Source organism: Mobula hypostoma, chromosome 6 (genome assembly GCF_963921235.1).
Source record: "Mobula hypostoma chromosome 6, sMobHyp1.1, whole genome shotgun sequence".
In the NCBI taxonomy this organism is placed as follows: domain Eukaryota; kingdom Metazoa; phylum Chordata; class Chondrichthyes; order Myliobatiformes; family Myliobatidae; genus Mobula; species Mobula hypostoma.
The window spans coordinates 161,861,113-161,882,806 of NC_086102.1; the positions used below are offsets into that span (position 1 = coordinate 161,861,113).

The 21,694-nt window shown below is 40.1% G+C and overlaps 1 protein-coding gene across 4 annotated transcripts in view; it reads right to left on the bottom strand.

The window, feature by feature from the left end:
* Positions 1-21,694, bottom strand: part of osbpl6 (oxysterol binding protein-like 6) — a 161,699-nt gene that overhangs the window by 78,006 nt on the left and 61,999 nt on the right. For all 4 annotated transcript variants that reach the window (XM_063052095.1, XM_063052094.1, XM_063052096.1 and 1 more), the window contains exons 3-4: positions 3,894-4,016; positions 3,103-3,156 (exon numbers count right to left, since the gene is read on the bottom strand). In XM_063052095.1, coding sequence (XP_062908165.1) covers positions 3,103-3,156; positions 3,894-4,016 — 177 coding nt within the window. The remainder of the gene's footprint in view (positions 1-3,102; positions 3,157-3,893; positions 4,017-21,694) is intronic.

The following is a 21,694-nucleotide window of genomic DNA, read 5'->3' on the forward strand; positions in this document are numbered from 1 at the left end:
ACTATCATCTCCTTCCAGGAGTGGGACCTCAATTATTCCCTTTCAACACTGCTTTAGTGCAGCTTTTTGATTAAAGGTAAATCCAATCCCTTTCTTCCTTTTAGAGTTCCTTCTACTTAAAAAGAACATTTGTTCTTCATGGAACTTATTCATGCACACAAATGCATACTATATGTCCTAGTTTTCTTTAAAAAGATTGAAGTTTACTACAACTACAAAGAAAACCTTGGCAGTTTCCCTAAGACCTTATTTCCATCTTATTTTGTAACATAAACACATTATTTGCTTTTCCCCTCTCTGCCGTGCATATATACCCAAAGAGACATGATCAACATCTGGATTTCTCTTCTCCATAATAACACCATAAGACACAGGAGCAGAATTAAGCCATTTGGCCCATCGAGACTGCTCCACCATTCAATCACGGCTGATCTTTTTTTTCTCCTCCTCAACCCCAGTTCCCAGCCTTCTCCCTGTAACCTTTGATATCATGTCCAATCAAGAACCTACCAATCTCTGCCTTAAATACACCCAATGACTTGGCCTCCACAGCTGCATGTAGCAACAAGTTCCATAAATTCACCACCCTATGGCTAAAGAAACTTCTCTGCACCTCTGTTTTGAAAGGGTGCCCCTCTATCCTGAGGCTGTGCCCTCTTGTCCCAGACTATCCCACCATGGGAAGCATCTCTTCCATATCTACTTGGTATAGGCCTTTCAAATTTGAAAGGTTTCAATGAGATCTCCCCTCATCCTTCTGAATTCCAGTGAGTACAGACCCAGAGAGCAATCAAATATTCCTCGTATGATAACCCTTTCATTCCTGGAATCAAGCTTGTGAACCTCCTCTGGACCCTCTCCAATGCCAGCACATCTTTTCTAAGATGAGGGGCCCAAAGCTGTTCATAATACTCAAAGTGAGGCCTCACCAGTGCCTTATAAAGCCTGGCATCACATCCTTGCTCTTGTATTCTAGACCTCTTGAAATGAACGCTAACAAGGCATTTGCCTTCCTCACCACCAACTCAATCTGCAAGTTAACCTTCAGGGTGTACTGCAAAAGGACTCCCAAGTCCCTCTACATCGCAGGTTCCTGGATTTTCTCCCCACTTAGAAAATAGTCCGCACATTTATTTCTACTACCAAAGTGCACGACCATGCATCTTCCAACATTGTATTTCATTTGCCACTTTCTTGCCCATTCTCCTAATCTGTCTAAGTCCCTCTGCATCCTACCTGTTTCCTCAACACTACCTGCCCCTCCACCAATCTTTGTATCATCTGCAAATGTGGCAACAAACCCATCTATTTCATCATCTAAATCATTTATATACAGTCAACACCGACCCCTGCAGAACACTGGCAGCCAACCAGAAAAGGATCCTTCTATTCCCACTTTTTGCCTCCTACCAATCAGCCAATGCTCTAACCATGTTAGTAGCTTTCCTGTATTACCAAAGGCACTTAACTTGGTAAGCAGCCTCATGTGTGGCACCTTGTCAAGGGCTTTCAGAAAGTCCAAATACACAACATCCACTGCATCCCCTTTATCTATCCTACTTGTAATCTCTTCAAAGAGTTCCAACAGGTTCATTAGGCAGGATTTTCCCTGAAGGAAACCATGCTGACTTTGTCCTATCTTGTCCTGTGTCACCAAGCACTCATCACTTCATCTTTAACAACTGACTCTAACATCTTCCCAACCACTGAGGTCAGGCTAACTGGTCTATAACTTCCTTTCTGCTGCCCTCATTCTTTCTTAAAGAGTAATGTTTGCAATTTTCCCGTCCTCTGGCACCATGCCAGAATCCAATGATTTTTGGAAGATCATTTCTAACGCCACTACAATCTCTAACGATACCTCTTTCAGAATCCTAGGGTGCAGTTCCTCTGGTCCAGGTGACTTACTTAGGTCTATCAACTTTTTGAGCACCTTCTCTCTTGTACCAGTAACTGCACCCACTTCACACACTACAACAGCAGGCATACTGGCAGTGTCTTCCACAGCGAAGACTGATGCAAAATACTCATTTAGTTCAGGAGCCATCTCCTTGTCCCCCGTTATTATTTCTCCTGCCTCATTTTCTAGCGGTCCTATATCCACTCTCATTTCGCTTTTATTTTTAACATACTTGAAAAAAGATTTACTATCCACTGATATTATTTGCTAGCTTGCTTTCATATTTCATCTTTTCCTTTTTAATGATTTTTTAGTTGCTCTCTGTAGGTTTTAAAAACTTTCTAATCCTCTATCTTCCTACTAATTTTTGCTTTGTTGTATGCTCTTTCTTTTGCTTTTACATAGCTTTGTACTATTTTACTATTTGAGTATTTCTTCATTTTTGGAATACACATGTCCTGCACCTTCCTCATTTTTCCCAGAAATGCATGGCATTGCTGCTCTGCTGACATCCCTGCCAGCAGCTCCTTCCAATTTACTGTGACCAACTCGCCTGTCATACCACTGTAATTTCCCTTACTCCACTGAAATATTCCTCAATTCCTTCCTTCTAGTTAATGGTGCTTTGGAAATGGAGAAGTACTATGCTAATGATCCACCAAAATAAGACAAGAATTTGTCATTGTAAACATCCCATGGTTCAGCAGTGAAAATGTATGTGTGTGTGTGTGTGTGTGTGTGTGTGAGAGAGAGAGAGAGAGAGAGAGAGAGAGATACACACACACACACACACACACACACACACACATTTGTTTGTTTGAGTTACTGTGTGTGATACATGATGCACCATGGTCCAGAGGAATATTGTTTCATTTGTTTGCAGATATGTATAGTGAAATGATAGTAAACTTGAACTTGAAATGTTTTCATAAAAGTTTCAATGTAAATCTGAATGGTTAACTATACAGTAAAGGTTTACAGTTGAAAAAAGAACAGATAATGAGTTGATGTTTCAGGTCCTGCACTCTGTCAGATGTTCAGATACAGGATCTTGGGCTTGTAATGTTAACTGTGTCTTTTTCTCCCCCCACAGCTGCTGCCAGACCTGCTGTATGTTAAAACTTTCTGATTTTATTTCAGATCCCCAGCATTCACAGTTTTTGTTTTATTTATTGCTGAGATTGCTTTCAATTGATACTCACGTCAATTGGTGTCTTAGAATATTTCAGCATTCCACTTTCAAGGACAAAGAAACGCTGTAACAAGATAAATTTTGATTAATGGATAAATATACGGACTTGCTCAGTCTGTCAGGTCTAAATATCCATCTCAAGCAACGGCAACTCATCTTCATTTTGGCACATTACAGTCCTCAAGATTTAGCAACGCATTTAAAACGTCACATAACCAGTTTTAGAAGTTTTTATTAGGATCAAAATAAGCTTTCAGCAGTTCTGACAGAAGTTTAGTAACATGCAGTTCGAACTTTCTCTAATGAAGTTGTCTAACCTGCTGAGTAATTCCAGCATGCCTCATTTTTAAGCACTACTTCTAGCACATGCAGTTTTTTTTATCTTACTGTTCTAATATTTTTTATATTTCTTTCGTTTTCAAGTATCTCCTATTTACATTTCTTCCAGACTGATCGGCTGTGGTTAAGTACACTTTCATCACACTCTTTCCTTCATTCAGTCTCTACTTGTTTTGATTGTGCATTCTCCTTTGCCTCCCCACCTCTGTCTCTTTCCTGCAACTTAAAGCAGAGTTGATTTCTAACCTGTCTGAGGTCTGAGGAAAAAGTCATCCAACTGACGTGTTAACTGTCTCTCTCCCTCCACTGCTGAGCATATCTAGCACTCCCTGTCTATCATTTGCAATCAGGGATGTCAGTAACACTGCAAAAATCTGGTTAACCTTTAGGCTAGTTTGCTTCCTAGGGCAGCAATAACCAACCAACTGATCTTGTCTGAGAGCGCCCTTCTGTGAAACTTACCTTATGCCAACCTTTCAGGGGCCATTTTCTTCTTTTCAACATAAAGCCTTCATGTTTATCTGGTTTCTGGACATTGGTTTGTCCAATTTTTAATCCTTCGATGATTTCCCAATTGTCACCATCCTGTAAGTTGTGACAAAAACAGTTACTCTAGGATAAAGCAATTTAGATGAGAAAGCACCTAAAATTGAATTCAGGGATTTGTCAATAACACCATCAGTTGTATTCACTGGCTTTATTACTTGCAGATACATAAAAAAAAAGGAGTCAAAGGAAGTGGTATATGTGACAGGGAAATTTTTTATTCCCACTAAAGAAAGGTACAAATAGAATCAGAAATAACTGCATTTTATTCATATTTTAACAACACCACCTCCACCACAGCACCACTATATCCCCCAGTCCTCCACTGACAGTTCACAATCCTCATTCATTTATTAATTGAGATACAGCACGGAATGGGCCCTTCCAGCCCTTTGTACCACGCCGCCCAGCAATCCCCTGATTTAATCCGAGCCTAATCATGGACCAGTTAACCTACCGACTCGTACATCTTTGGACTGTGGGAGGAAACCAGAGCACCTGGAGGAAACCCATGCCGTCAGGAGGAGAACATGCAAACTCCTTACAGGCAGTGGCACGAATTGAACCCGAGTTGCCTGTACTGTAATGCGTTGAGCTTGTTACCGTGTTGCTAATGAGGGGGCAGACTTTAATCCGCAATGACATCACTGAAAGATGATCGGAATTCAAAGAAAACAAAACTTGCTCCATTTTAACTGTCCAAGAGCTCACCCATGTGGTGGTGGGGGCTGGGAGAGGAATGAGTTTAGTTGAGGGATTACCACTTGGGAAAGGGGGACAGGCTATCTTGGAGATGAGAGTGAAGATGTAACAATTGCAGAACAGTCAGTTCATTTGAGGATGGATTCACCAATCCACCACATGGGAATGGATTGGTCAAGAAATATTTGGAAGCATGCAATGATATCAATTACCAAATATTGTATTGCTAAATGTCTACCAATATACACTGTAGTCCTAAAAACATCCAAATCTGGCTTTTCATTACTGGTTTGCAAAGTGTCAATCTTTTGCCATCATTTTCAAAAGACAACTTCACATGGAAGTTGTTTTCTGGCTCGGAACTTAGGCTCACTAATCTCTGCACTTCATGCCAGCCCTGTCTAATGTGTCTAAAGAAACTCCATACACAGAAAAGGCAAGTAATGTTTCGTTCAGTGGCGTATCTAAGATATGGCATGTATGGTACATGCCCTGGGCACCACTTGAAGGTGGGGGAGGGGCACCACTGAGCAGTTTCTATTAAAGTCAGACAAGCCATCCTCGGATAGTGAAAAAAGAATTTTCTTCAGATGTATGATCAGTCTTTGATTATCATAGGTGAGAAGCACTAGGATGGCTTTATTTCAGAGCATTGTGTAAGATGACCATGAAACGTTTCTTCACGAAGAAGGAAAGTGGAGCTGAAGGACGGAGGAGACGAAAGTTGGAGGAGGAGGAAGACAAGAAGACGAGCAAGTTCTTCATGCCCTTCTTTGAAAAGCCCGGACCAAGTAGTTCAACATGTTCCATGGAGTTGCCTGCACCTGCTACAAGTTTCTTAGAATCCGAAGGTGGATCAAGTACAAATGCGTCACAAGCCAAGGAGGAAGTCAAGTCAGATAAATCTGAATATGACGAGATTAAGAGTGAGGCTGTCACAGAGAACGTGGACATGACAGGAGGGAAGACGATGGTGGTGGTGATGTTGAGTTCATTGACGAGATTTTACCTGATGAGATTGAACCTGACGACACTGAACCTAGTGAACTGGATGGTGTCAAAGAGCCTCGAACTGTCAAACCAGAAGTGATTGAACAGCATGACATTGGACTTCTGAAGTTCGACAAGGATACTGGAAAAGCAATTCTGCCTGACGAGTTGAGAACAAAAATAATAAAGCTGGGTTCGAAGTATTTCCAGAACAGTGAGGGGCCTTTCCAACCAACAAATAACCGCTCAATGAACAAAACTTGGTTCAAGAGGAAACTGGGAAATGGTCATGGTGAGGAAGTGACCAGCTCATGGCTAGTCTAATCCCCTTCTAAAAAGTCTGCATTTTGTATCTGTTGTCTTCTCTGTTCCCGGTTAGACCACCAATCCTCATTGGAGGAGGAAAGTGGATTCAACCGGTGGAAAGCACCTGAAAGGATTAGTGTTCATGAAAATGCCAAGAATCATTGGGAATGCTTCACACAGTGGAAAGAGATGGAAAGAAACTTAGCTGGAAACAGAGGAGTTATTGATGCGGTACTTCACTCACAGATTGAGAAGGAAAAGAGAAGTGGTGATAGCTTGACGGGAATCCTTCACTGCATAAAATTCCTTGCGACTCAGAATCTGGCTTTGCGAGGACACAGGGAGTCACTTCAGCTAGACGATGACTCCAATGTGGGAGATTTCCTTGGCTTACTGAAACTACTGGCCACCTTTGACCCTGTCATAAAAGAACACCTCACTCATTTGGAAAGTCATCCTGGATCCACGTCTTATATTTCACCGGGTGTTCAGAATGAATTCATCCACATGATGGCATCCAATGTTCGCCAGAATTTACTGAGAAGTATTCGTAAAACCAAGTACTATGTTTCGTGTTCGACTTGACTCCTGATCAGGCACACCGTGAGCAGATCTCAGAAGTAGTGAGGTATGTGGAAGTTGATTTTGAAAGGAAAACAATCCGTGTTAGAGAGTCTTTCCTTGGTTTTATCCAGACAAGGCAGAAGGATGCTGAGAGCTTAGCTGAAGACATCTTGAAACAGCTAGAGGAGGACGAAATGGAGCTACAAGATTGTCGCTCACAGTGCTATGACAACGCTGCTGTGATGGCTGGACACAGAAGTGGTGTTCATCAAAGAATAAGTGAGAAAAACAACCTGGCAGTGTTTGTGAATTGCTACAATCATTCACTCAACTTGGTGGGTGCACATGCAGCCAAGCAGGATACAATGATGGTCACGTTTTTTAGAACCATCGAAGCCCTCTACGTGTTTTTCTCTCGTTCAACACAGTGCTGGGAAAAACTCAAAAACACTGTGCTTGTGGTTGTTAAGTCAGAGTCCGAAACCAGGTGGAGTGCAAGGACAGAAGCAGTGAAGCCCGTCAACAAGTACCCTGAGGAGATACTTCAAGTTCTCCAGGACATGATAGACAATGAAAACAAGACCAGTGAAACAAGAAGTGATGCAAGGCAGCTGTACAACCGCATGTTGAGTTACGATTTTCTGATTTTGCTAGAATTTTGGAACAAAGTACTCATTCGCATTGACCATATTCAAAAGAGGCTGCGGGATCCTAGCATGAACTTCCATGATGCTGCCCTGGATTTGAAAGCCCTCCAAGATCATTTTTATGATGAAGGAGAAGTATTGGTCAGTGAGTCACTCGAAGAAGGAGTCGGTCTCTGTCAAGAATGGAACATTGAAGTTGAAAGACGTCAGAGACGAAAGAAACATGGTTGATGAGAACTCAAAGAGACGCTGGGTTAACAGCTAAGGAGGAAATGGAAAGAGTCATGAAGGAAACACTCGACCATTTTCACAGAGAAATGGATGAAAGGTTCGCTCGTTTGCACGACACTGTTGCCAAGTTTGGGTTCCTTCTCGATGTCGAGGGACTGTGTTATGGCGTCAACAGTAATGACCCAAAGAAGAAGTGAGAAAATTTGGGCGACTTGTACAGCTCTGATGTTGATGGACAGCAGCTATATGAAGAAATTTTGGATTGCAGAATGTTGCTATCAAGGTGGGTCAACATGAAAATATCAAGACCTGAAGAGTTTCTTGAATTTATTGTTCAGTATGGAGATGAGAGCGTCTTCCCCAATCTTCGCATTGCTATTCAGATAATGCTAACCATCGCAGTTTCCATCACTAGCTGTGAGAGATCATTCAGCAAGTTAAAACTAATACTTTTGTATTTGACAGCCTCCGTGGGTCAAGGCAGACTCTATGATCTTGCTCTGCTGAGTGTAGAAAGAGAAGAAACTGAAAAAAACTGACTTTGATCACACCATAGACCAATTTGCATCAGTGAAAGCAAGGAAGGTGCAGTTATAATTTTCATGTAGTGCCATAATTTGTTAATTAAAAGATTAACGAGCTTGACTCGTATTTTTGAGCTGATATTATGGTAAAGTTATCTAAAAGATGGGTGTCAGATATTTGGACAGGGCGCAATTTTAGTGCTTGCCATAGGCGCTAATTTCTGTAGATATGCCCTGTTTCTTTTTCTTTGTTGCTATTGCTTTCTGCGGCTTGTGGCGTTTTGGAGGCAACCTGCCATTTCTTTAGCATTTGTTGGCTTTTTTTTTTACAAGGCTGAGTTGCTAGCTTGATGCTCAAACCAGCACGGACGTGAAGTGTACAAGGAGGCAGCCAGATTCAAACCCGTGACCACTCGCATCAAAGTCTGGTGCGGATGCCGCTACGCCACTGGGGGCTTTCTTTTCTTTACTTTAATTAAAATGAACATATATCTTCCATAATTTTTTGTTCCGTTCTTTTGAATACCTTCTTTTGAATATCAGAGTAATTTGGAAAAAGTTAAGAAGTCTTCGACAATAGGCTATCAGGTAGTCACTGTTCACTCCACTTGATCACAACAGAAAATGTATTTGCAGCCAGAAGAATGAAGCAAAGGATGCATATTCAAAACTCGATCAAATATAGTTCAACTTTTTGAATCCCATCGCTCAACATATGGTGCAATACTTGTACCAAGACAACATCGAAAGACCTATGATGTTGACATGTATACAGTTTGGAAAGTAATTGCAATCAATGTGCAAACTCAGCAATTACATCAATAGCTGCTATCATAACAAAAAATAAATGCTGCAGACCTTGAAAATGGAGATAAGGTCAGTTACAAATAGCTGACTGTCTGTTTCTGTTGCAGTTATCATGCATTTCACTGATTGTGGCATGTAACGCTTACAAATTTTGAATGTCACTCATGATAAAGAGTAATATTCTCTCATTAGTAAAATGGTATGTTGAGCCCAATGAGCTCACAAACATTATGACACAAGAGGTGTCTGGCCCATTAATTCTCTGTCAGCATTCACAGCAACCTCATCAATCCCATTCCCCCACTTATTTCCCTGTCAACCACCTAGACTAGGAGTAATTTGTAGTTACCAGTTTACCTGACAACTAGCTCATCTTTGGGATGTGGGCCTCTGGGGGAAACTCACAGAGTCAAAAGGACAACATGCAAATTCCACACCAAGAGTTGTTGGAAGCGTTTTGGCTGAACTACCTGGAAATCTTGGTGTGGTTTCTTATCTCGGGGACAACACCAGGAGAGATGGTGGGTGGACACTCATTCATTCTAAGCACAGCATATTGTAGAGAATCTGCAGAAGATGAACTGTGTTTCTATTCAAGAATATTCTAAAGGAAATGGAAGAGTACAGTTCAGGAACATGCCTTTCGGCCCAGATATTGCGTCAGACTAATAAACTAGTAACTAATTGCCTAACTAAACTAATTCTTTCTGCCTATACAATATCCAAATCCATCAATTCCCTGAACATTCACATGTCTATCTAGGAACTTCTTAAACATCTCTATAATATTTGTGTTCACAACTACCCCATTCCAAGCACCTCTCTGTGTAAAAAAACAAAAAAATGTCCCTCACATCTTTGAACTTACCCCCTTTCACCTTAAATGCATGCCCTCTGCCCCAAGGGAAAAAGGTACCAACCATCTAACTCCTATCATCTTATAAACCTCTATCAGGTCTCCCCTCAGCCTCCACCATTCAATCCAAAGATGTCCAACCTTTTCCCATAGCAAATGTCTTAAAATCTCAGCAACATCCTGGTAAACCTCTTCTGCACCCTCTCCAAGTCCTCCATATCCTTCCTATAATGGGGTGACCAAACTTGGATTCATTATTGCAAATGCAGACTAATCGGAGTTTTATAAAGCTGCGACATAACATTCTGACTCATACCCTCAGTACCATAAGACATAAGAGCAGGAAAGGCCCATCAAGTCTGCTCTGCCATTATATCATGGCAGATCCATTATCTCTCTCAACTACGTTCTCCTGGCTTCACTCTGTAACCATTTACACCAACTAACCAAGAACCTATCAACCTCTGCTTTAAATATACTGAATGATTTTGCCTCCATAGCTGTCCATGGCAGCTACCTGCCTAAAGAAATTCCTCATCATCTCTGTTCAAAATGATATCCCTCTATTCTGAGGTTGTGGCCACTGGTCCTATACTCACCCACTTTTGAAAATATCCTCCACATCCACTCTATATAGGCCTTTCAATACTCAACAGGATTCAATGAGATCCCCTCTCACTCTTCTAAATTCCAGCAAGAACAGACAGAGCCATCAAACACTCCCCATTGTTACCCCTTTCATTCCTGGAATCATTCTTGTGAACCTCTTCCAGACCCTCTCCAGTGCCAGCACATCTTTTCTTAGACAAGTGGGCCAAAATTGCTCACAAGACTCCAAGTGCGATCTCACCAACGCCTTATAAAACTTCAGCATTACATCCTTGTTTTTATATTCTAGTCCTCTTCAAATGAATGCTGATATTGCATTTGCCTTCCTCACCACCGACTCAACCTATAAGTTAACCTTTAGGGAATCCAGGATGAGAACTCCCAAGTCCCTTTGCACCTCAGATATTTGAATTTTCTCCCCTTTAGAAAATAGTCTATGCCTTTATTCCATCTACCAAAGTGCATGATCGTACACTTCTCTATACTTTACTCCATCTGCCACTTCTTTGCTCATTCCTCCTATAACGCGCTATAAAGGCTTCTCTGTAACGTTTCACTGCTAAGTCTAATGAAGTGGCTTCTCTGTAATGTTCACTGTTGAAATAACAGTTTCTCTGTAGCAGCAATGTTTGTATTATGGCTGGAGATAACAGGACTGTAGGATGTATGTTAGCCAATCAGGATTTTATTGCTCTGTCCTGTGAATCTGGAAGTTGATTTTGCGGGATTTTGGGAATAGGGGGAGGGGGAAGGAGATAGATATGAAGAGAGAAGACGCAAATGGAGAGATTTGGTAGACCGCAGGATGGGGTGGACTCGGAGCAAGGATCCAAAGGGCAGCGATGATCTGAGGAGGTCAACGGTGAACAATCGGCCTATGAGTGAGCTCCAACTTTGCACATAGACTGTTAATAAAATTGGGCCCTTTTCTTTCTTTTATTTCGTTTCTCTACTAACAATATAGTCAAAGTAAGAGTTATAAAGCTTAATTGTTTAATCGCATATTGTATATTGTTTGTTGTAATGTCTGCTGTAGTGTCTACAGCAGACACGCCAAACAGCTCAACCACTTTCACCTGAGCTGTCTCCGCAGACTCCTCCACATCAGGTGGCAGGACAAAGTCCCCGACACGGAAATCCTGGAACGAGCTGGGCTCTGCAGCGTCTACACCCTCCTGCTAAAAGCCCAAGCCAGGTGGGCTGGACATGTGGTCAGAATGCCAGACAGCCGATTGCCTAAGCAGCTGCTATACGGAGAACTGTGTCAGGGCAAGCGCTCAGTCGGGGGGCAGAAGAAACGTTACAAAGACTGCCTCAAAGCGTCCCTCAAAGGCCTGGGTGTCGACATCAACACGTGGGAGACGCTTGCCCTCGACCGTCCAGCTTGGTGCAGCAAGATCACCACAGGAGCCCGTGCAGCTGAAGTCAGGCGCATCATCGAGGTGCAACGAAAGCGTGCTGTGCGCAAGGCCCGAGTAGCATCCACTGCCACGACAGCACCCACCCACTTGTATCCCACATGTGGGCGAGTCTTCAGGGCCCGGATTGGCCTCATCAGTCACCTCCGGACCCACAGCCACCAATCTCCCATTTGACTTTGAAACCATGGTCATCTTCGACTACGAAGGACAAACAACAACAACATTGTTTGTTATTTCAAGGTACTGATTTGTAACAGGGGACACATCACACAGCATCCACCCAAACAAGATTTCTTAAGTTTGGCCGGGCTAGGGGTTATCATCCCCTATATTAAGCTGCGAGGCGAAGCGAGAGTTACACCCCAATCTGTAAAAGTCCTTCTGCAGACTCCCTGCTTCCTCAGCACTTGCTGATCCACCACCTATCTTTGTATCGCCTGCAAATTTGGCCACAAAATTCCGTCATCCAAATCATCGGCACATAACATGAAAATAAACTGTCCCAACACAGACCCCAGCAGAACACTGCTAGCCACTGGAAGCTAACCAGAAAAGATACCACCGCCCCCCCCCCCCGCCCCCGGCTTTATAAAGGGTCACTATTCTTTTTCAAATGTTCGGAGACTATTTAACATTATATATTCGTCCTCTTTTAAAACTCCACAATGTGTTGTATCTTTGGATGCTGAAAAAGCATTCGACCAAGTCGAATGGAAATATTTATTCAATGTTTTAGAGAAATTTGGCTTTGGTGCTAATTTTAATAATTGGATTAAAATGATATATAAAGCCCCTACTGTTACTGTTGTCACTAACAATTGTAGGTCTCCTTTTTTTCAGTTTTCACAGGGGACAAGGCAAGGCTGTCCATTAAGTCCTTTGTTGTTTAATTTAATATTAGAACCCCTTGCTATTGCTCTTCATGAGGCTAAAAATATCCAAGGGATTTTTGTGAATGAGACCATGCATAAGGTCTCTCTTTACGCCGATGATTTATTGGTTTATATATCTAACCCTGATGAATCCATTCCTGCCTTGCTAAAATTATTTAATGAATTTGGAGGTTTTTCAGGATATAAAATAAATTTTAATAAAAGTGAATTGTTTCCTTTAAATGATTCTGTCTCGATATATGATAATACTCCTTTTAAAGTTACAGACTCTTTTAGATATCTAGGTATTATAATTACTAAAAAATAAAGGATCTTTATAAAGCCAATTTTGTTCCCTTAGTAGACCCTATGAAGTATTTATTTAGTAGATGGAGTCCACTTACATTTTCACTTGTTGGTCATATTCATATAGTTAAAATGATGACATTACTGAAATTTTTATATTTATTTCAGAATATTCCTGTCTTTTTGACAGCAAGTTTTTTGATCAGATTGATTCTATTATTTTATCTTTTATTTGGAATAATAAAAGACCAAGAATTAGTAAATGTCATTTACAAAAATTGAAAAAGGATGGAGGTCTTGCTTTGCCTAATCTAAGAATGTATTATTGGGCTGTTAATGTGCAATATATGTCTTTTTGGTTATACTGGGTTGATAAGAGTGATCGGCCAATTTGGGTAGACCTGGAACTGAAAGTTGTAAAACAGTTTTATTTAACCTCGTTATTGGGAGCTCCTTTACCTATGCAATTAGTTAAAGTTGTTAATTTAAACCTATATCCTGTGATTAAGTATTCTTTACAAATTTGGCTCCAATTTCGCAATTTTTTTAATCTTAAAAAATTTAAACCTTGTAGTTTAATTTACCGAAATTACTTTTTTAAGCCTTCTTTGAGTGATCCAATTTTTTTACTTTGGAAAAATAAAGGTATTAATTCTTTTTTAGATTTCTTTAAAGAAGATAGATTGATGTCTTTCGAACAATTAATTGATAAATATTCTCTTTCATACTCACACTTTCTGGAATACCTTCAAGTTAGACATTTTTTACCAAAATATTTAAGTAATTTTCCTTACATATTGGAGGCTGACCTGTTAGATACTATTATGAGTATGAACCCTTCGACAAAGGGTTCTATTGGAAGAATTTATAATTTATTATTACAATGGGATAAGCGTCCTTTATCTAAGATAAAACAGGATTGGGAAAAGGAACTTAATTTGACTTTTACGACGGAGGATTGGATGCAGATATTGAAGTTGGTTAACTCTTCTTCAATTTGTGCTAGCCATTCATTGATTCAATTTTAAATTGTACATCGTTATCATTTGACAAAGGAGAGACTTTCTAAAATCTTTTCTAATGTTGATAGTCATTGAGATAGATGTAAATCTGAGATAGCTACACTGACACATATGTTTTGGTCTTGTTCTATATTGGAACAGTTCTGGAAGTCATTTTTTTTCAACAATTTCTAAAGCACTTAAAATTAATTTACAACCTAATAAATTAACTGTGCTTTTTGGAATAATTCCTCAAAATATTCATGGTATTTCTGTGTCTGACCAACATGTTATTGCATTTGTTACATTGATAGCTAGGAGGGCCATTTTGTTGAAGTGGAAGGATACATTGGCTCCCACTTTGTCACAATGGTTCTCTCAAGTGATGCTATGTCTTAGTTTGGAGAAAATTAGAAGTCGAACATTTGAACCTTTATTTGACTTTGAGAAAAGATGGGGCTCATTTGCTTGTTATTATCATTTGAGTTAATTGATATAATTTTTCCATAATCTAACTGTAAATTTTTTTGTATATTCCCTTTTCTTGCTGGCGGTTTGCTGTTTATTTTTAGAAGCTTTTTGTGTGACGCATGGCTCCGGGGTTGTACACCTAATGGGTTCTCTTCTTTTTTCTCTCACTTTTCTGCTTAGTAGGTTTTTTTTGTCATCACAAATTTTTTTCAATCTTTAAGATGTTTTCTTTGAGGCATTGTAAGTGTTGTTACTTCTATGTATGCATGTTATTTTTCCTGTATAATATAACAATAAAAAGATTTGAAAAGAAAGAAGACACCCCTTTATTCCCACTCTTTGCCTCCTGCCAGTCAGCCAATCTTCTATTTATGCTACTATCTTTCGTGTAATGCCTCATGTGTGGCACCTTGTCAAAGGACTTCTAAAAATCCAAGTAAACAACATCTCCTGACTCTCTTTTGTCTATCCTGTTTGTTATTTCCTCAAAGAATTCCAACAGATTTGTCAAGCAAGATTTTCCCTTAAAGAAACTATGCTGATTTTGGCCTATTTTATCATGTGCCTCCAAGTACTCCGAAACCTAAACCTTAATAATGGACTTCAACATCTTCCCAACCACTTGAGGTCAAACTAACTGGCCTATAATTTGCTTTCTTCTACCTCCCTCTCTTCTTAAAAAGTGGCGTGACATTTGCAATTTTCAGTCTTCTGGGACCATTCCAGAATCTTCTCTTCAGCTACCATTCTTCTAGCCCATCATTCTTATAGACAGGAAGACATCCGTTCCTGCCCAAACAATCCTTTTGAAGTACTGTAGGGGCACTTGTTCCCTAGATTGAGAAGCACTATATATAAGAAAAACAACTGTAAAATTAACATTTTTGATGGGGTGGGAATTTCATACACCCTCTCTGGAAGAGTCCAAATTCAGAAGAAAACAACAAAATCTGGCTGCACCCAAGAGTTTTTCATTAATGTAGTAATCCTGAAGTTGTTTATAGTTAGAGGAAAGGCCGTTCCACTTTCCACGCAAATTCTGCCCCATTATTTCACACTGATTTATCCATTTCTCTTGTTGGGGTCCACTGTAGCAACCCACTCAGTTTTCCATTAACTTATAGATATGAAAGTTTAATATTCCTTACGATAGATTCTACTCTGCTTCCACTAATTCTCTGCAATAAATGCTGCTTTGGGTTACTGTTCTTCTATTTCTGATCAAATTGATCTTTTTAAAAATGTAAATTCAATAAGATTGCCATAAATAATCTAGTCTTCCCATTGCAAAGACATCACCAATTAATCATAATTCAGAAAAAGGAATGAAGTTGTAATTAAGTCAATGAAATAGATTTTTGCTCTATCGGGAGTTATGTGAATTGGGCAGGAATATGAAGTTGAGATCAAAGTAATTACACAAGAGCACAGGAGTCTATGGCACACTCATGCAAGTAGTTTATAAGCAGTGTAGCAAGCATGCTCAATCTATGCATGTGTATTGCTGTAACATGCCACTTTTTAAAAGACAATGACATGAAAAAACAAGTTAGTTTGTTAGTGCATCACACAAAGCCTCTATTAAACGTGCACAGAAAAGATTAAGCGTTTTGGAGAAGTATATTTCAAAAAGATGCCTTCTGGACCTTGGAGTAAGTGCAAAATTGGGGGGAAAGCTAATTACAGCAGCATTAGGGGTGTGTAGATGGGGAGTGGCTGTTAGAGGGCGAATACATATCCAAAATGTGGGAGTCTTTCCAAGGACTGCTGCTCAGAATTCAGGACCAGAACATTCCTGTGTGGAAGAAAGACAAAATGGCAACGTTCAGAAACCTTAGATGACAAGAGATGTTGATATAGAACGGTTTAGGAAGCTGAAATCTTCCAGGGCCCTTGGAGAATATAAACAAAGGAGGAAAGAGCTCAAACAGGGAGTCAGGAGGATGGAATGTCCTAGGCAAGTATGACTAAGGAAAATCCCAAGGTATTTTATACATACAATAAAGGGGTAGCTAGCAAAAGGGTAGGACCACTCAAGGAAAGAGGGAATTTATGCCCAAAGCCAGAGGAACTGGGTGACATACTAAAGGAGCACTGTGCGTCAGTATTCACCCCAGGATAGGACATGAAGGATGGTGAAATTGGAGAAGGATATGCTGTAATTCTAGGGCATGTTCATAACAAGGATTAAGGTAGTTAAGTACCCACAGCCTAATGGACCCTGTCCGAGGTTACTGAGAAGGGCAAGACAGGTGATTGCCGGAGCCTTGTCAGAGAGCTTTGTATCCCCATTAGCCATAAGCAAGGTCCCAGAGGACTTGAGGAGAGCCAATGTTGCCCCTTTGTTTACGTACAGTACTGTGCCTAAGACTTTTGCACAGTACTACAGTAATTTTATATACTGCACTGTACTGTTGCCATATAAAAAAAAACAGATTTCATGTTATATGTGCGTGATGATTAAACCTGATTCTAATATGGGTCTCTATTGTGGACTGAGATTGGGAAGAGAGCTGGGAGATGGGAATCATGGTTGGGGGAAAAAGGAAGAGAGAGGGGAGGGAGCAGGAAGCACCAGAGAGACTTTCTGTAATGATCAATTGTTTGGAATCACATGACCTTGCCTTGTGTCTCAGGGCTGGTATCTGCATCCACGCTACCCTCCGCCCAGCACTCCTTCTCTGTCACCCGTCCCCCACCTCTCCTGCAGCGCATCGCCCTCGCCATTCTCAGTATTCTTTACTCTCGCCAGATTATAAACTCGCTCTTCACTCCACACTGACAAATACAGTACTGTGCAAAAGTCTCGGGCACCCTAGCTGTATAAATGTACCCAAGACTTTTGACTGTAGGGCAACAGAGACAAACCAGGAAACTGTAGTCTGGTAAGCTTTACATCATTGGTAAAGAAATTATTGGAGAAGATTTTGAGGGATACTTTCTGCAAAGGCTGAGAAAAGTCCATCTCCCACCCCCCCATCCTCACCACATTCTACAGAGTTTGTATTGAGAGCATCCTGAGCAGCCGCATCACGGCCTGGTTCGGAAATTGCACCATCTCGGATTGCAAGACCCTGCAGCAGATAGTGAGGTCAGCTGAGAAGATCACCGGGGTCTCTCTTCCTGCCATTACAGACATTTGCACCACATGCTGCATCCGCAAAGCAAACAGCATTATGAAGGACCCCGCGCACACCTCATATAAAAACTCTTCTCCCTCCTGCCATCTGGCAAAAGGCACCAAAGCATTCAGGCTCTCACGACCAGACTGTGTAACAGTTTCTTCCCCCAAGCCATCAGACTCCTCAATACCCAAAGCCTGGACTGACACCAACCTACTGCCCTCCACTGTGCCTATTGACTTGTTTATTATTTATTGTAATGTCTGCACTGTTTTGAGCACTTTATGCAGTCCTGGGTAGGTCTGTAGTCTAGTGTAGTTTTTGTGTTGTTTTACGTAGTTCAGTGTAGTTTTTGTATTGTTTCATGTAGCACCATGGTCCTGAAAAACGTCGTCTCGATTTTACTGTGTACTGTACCAGCAGTTATGGTTGAAATGACAATAAAAAGTGACTTGACTTGAAATAGTTTGTGCAGTTCTAGCTGACACATTAGAGGAAGGATGTAGAAAGAGTGCAAATGTGGTTTACCAGGATGTTGCCTGGATTAGAGAGTACAGTGAATTGGGCTATCGATTAATTGGGGCAGCTACTTATTTGGGACAATTTTATTCTTAAAGAACAAAAATTAATTGAGAAAATAGCTGGGATTCCCTTTGCTTTTTTGGGACACAATGCTGCTTAAATGGGGCAGGTGACTGTTGCCAAGCAGTTTCTAACTAGCGTCTAACGTGTACATTGCGTGGCTGTTAGAAACTACACCATAATTAGAGCAAATGCTTTCGAAATAGTGTGCTTGTGTTCAAAAAGCAGTGATTTTTGACTCTGATAGCTGGTGAGAAATAAGCAGAAAGACAATTCCGAACTGTTTTGCTCACTACAGTTTCAAGCATTCAGGCTTGGAGGTGCCAGAAATGTTGTGAAAATAAAATCATTTAACTACTTCAACGAGTTAGGAACTACAAAGAATTTGAAGGTATCGACAATCACTTAGTATATTATAATGAAAATGAAGAGTTGGATGATGCAATTATCAAAAATTGTATGAAGGCAGTCTATTATCTACACTAGGTGTCTGTACTGATTTTGTTCATTAACAGTCAATCAAAAGAACACGGTAGTGCAGACTGGATGAATTCCACCATTAATCTCTATTAGGGACTAGTACAGTTTCATAGCATTGTAGTGGTATTGATAGTTCTCTAATGTCTTCTGTATTTTATTAAAATTAATTTAAAGTAAATATTTTATTTACTCACTTGAACAGCAGTTTGCCTTTTTTGGTGTCTGGAGGAATGTTGTTTCGTTTTTACTGTGTACTATACCAGCAGTTATGGTTGAAATGACAATAAAAGCGACTTGACTTGACTTGAACTATTTCCATGAATCTTTGTCTAACTGAGGTAGCCACTTATTGGGTCAAAATGTACTGGTCCCAATGTGTCCCAATTTAACCAGAATGCATTGTATAAGAAAATAAGGAGGTTGGCCAAACCTTAATTGTTTTCCCTGGAGCATAAAAGGCCAAGGGAATAACTGATAAAGGTATATAAAATAATGAGGGGCAGATAATCAGAGCCTTCCCCACCCTCCAGGATGAAATTCTCATAAAAGGTTTAAGGTATCATGTTTTCCTCACCATCCAAAACTCTGCCAATTTTTGAGACATCTGAAAACTTGCTAGTTAGGCACATGAACTGTCAGGGGAGACGGGAATAGGGACCATGTGCAGGTGAATGGGAAGAGTGTAAATTGGCACTGTGGTCAGCACAGACATTGCTGGCTGAAAGCTCTGTACCTGTGCTGTATAGTTTTATGCACAATATTCAATTAAATAGAGAATATTTAGAAACAAAGAGGCCTTAAGGGGGGGGGGGAATTACTAATAAATGTCTCCTTTAGAGAGGAGGAACACTTTCCTTAAAATGTCATCAGCAAGTGAACAACTGTAATTTCTCTAATCCAAATGGTCAGATTATTTTAAATGCATGAGAATGCAGAGGCTTAACAAAATATTATAAACCTTTCAAACTATTAATAATGCAAGCGCCAGCATTATAGTTCTAATTCTAAAGAATATTTCATTTACCCAAGAGCAAAAGCACATCTACATGAAGTGAACTCATCAGCCACAAAGCCAGAATAAATGGAAGCACCTATCGAACTTGATTGTGTTTGGTAATTTATCAATGAAAATTCCAACTGCAAATTATTTCCGAATAGGCATCTTCATCTACATCAATTATTGCTGAACATTGCACTGTTCAATAAAAATTTGTATGTTGTTACTAAAGTGCATTTACTGGAAATATAAATTATTCTGACTGGATACATGCATTATTTTCATGCACTGTACACAAAAAAAATTGCTAATGTTTTCAGGAATAACATGTAAAGGGCAAAATGCATCAAAATTTCTAGGCATAGACCCCTCCACGACTACTGGCAGCTCAGTGCATACGGAAAAGCTGACTTCACAAATATTCAACCCAAATTTCAATCTGGACAACTAGTCCCTAAAGGAATTGGGCATATGTGGTTTCCTACTGAGAACTCTATCTCTCTTTCTAACACTTATCTCTTGCAGACCCGGTTCCTGTTCATTCGCTGTGTCATGTTCAATTGCGGGAAATGCACGTGTGCTGTGAACAACCAGTTAGTGATAAGTCTTTTCACCATTTTATCACCCTAAGCCAAACACACACGCCCTAGCTTCTCCTCAACTTCTTGATCGTTCCCCCAACAACCTTCAACATACCACCTCAAATCAAGAGGCCAGTGACAAGACAAATTACATTACTATCTCCCTGTTCTGCATACTTCATTACAGGTGTTCACTGCACTAACCTCTTTTCAAAAATCTATTCCTGTTCACTTCACAATTGCGCACAGGTACCACTGACAGATTTTGTAACACAAAGAGGAGCAGTAAAACACAGCGTACAACTCAATGTTCTCATACTAAGTACATCCTTTTTTAACACAATGTAAACATTCCTGTTCATATTTCACATTCCCTTCTCTTTATCAAGTGCTTCACAACTTCAGAATCAGGTTTGATATCACCGGCACATGTCGTGAAATAAGTTAACTTTGCAGCAGCAGTCCACATAGAAAAATATAGAAAAAAACTGAATGAATAAATGTATATTAAATAATTAAATTAAAATAAGTAGTACAAAAACAGAAAATAGGAAAATAGTGAGGTAGTGTTCATGGGTTCAATGTCCATTCAGAAATCAGATGGCAGAGCAGAAGAAGCTATAGAATACCATTCCCTTCTCCATAAAGGAAAAATTACAGTTCTGAGTTTACTTACAGCCAAACTGTAACTAAACTGTAGTTTCTAACTGATCTTCCTATGATTACTGAATATTGTGGTCTTGGTTAATTTAGATAAAACAACAAGGCCATTAACATACTAACTTTTCTCTAAGATTACTTCATTAGGTCGATGTCAGAAAAAGGAATTCAGCCATTTCCATACCAACGTGAAACTTCAATTTGCATTTTTAAGTCAGAGGGTGGAGCTCTCCCCCTCCCACCAAATCATTATTGAAAAATAAAAGTAACATGAGATATGTATATTGTCTCTATAACATTAACAATGCATGTGCATGCTGCTCCAAAAAACAGCAAGTTTAAACATCTATGTACGGTCACCATCCAAACCACATTCCATATAGGATGCAGAGAATCACAAAAAAAACAAAAGCTAGTTTCAAGGCTCACATCTGCTCCGCTAATTAATTACAGCTCATCTGAATCATTTACCCATCGTAGCTTTAATTTGCTCATAAAAACATCAGTATTAACTATTGATTCATCTCTGTCTTGAAAGAGGGAGAATAATGGAGGTCAGCAATCTTCTTCATGAAAACCTGCTTCTTATTTTCCTTACTGAGCAACCCAGGCTCCAATACTTAGACTACGCTGCCTTTTCCTTCTACGTTTTTGGTTCGAAGCCTTTTCAAAAAAAGATTATAAACACCTTCTTAGCCAGAAACAGACATCGGGTGTTTTAAATGGTCATTGAACTTGGACTCTCAAAACAACAACTGCTATCAGAGACTCTCATTTCTATCCACGGCCTCCTCTACTGTAAAGATGAAGCCACACTCAGGTTGGAGGAACAACACCTTATATTCCATCTGGGTAGCCTCCAACCTGATGGCATGAACACCGACTTCTCTAACTTCCGCTAATGCCCCACCTCCCCCTCGTACCCCATCTGTTACTTATTTTTATACACACATTCTTTCTCTCACTCTCCTTTTTCTCCCTCTGTCCC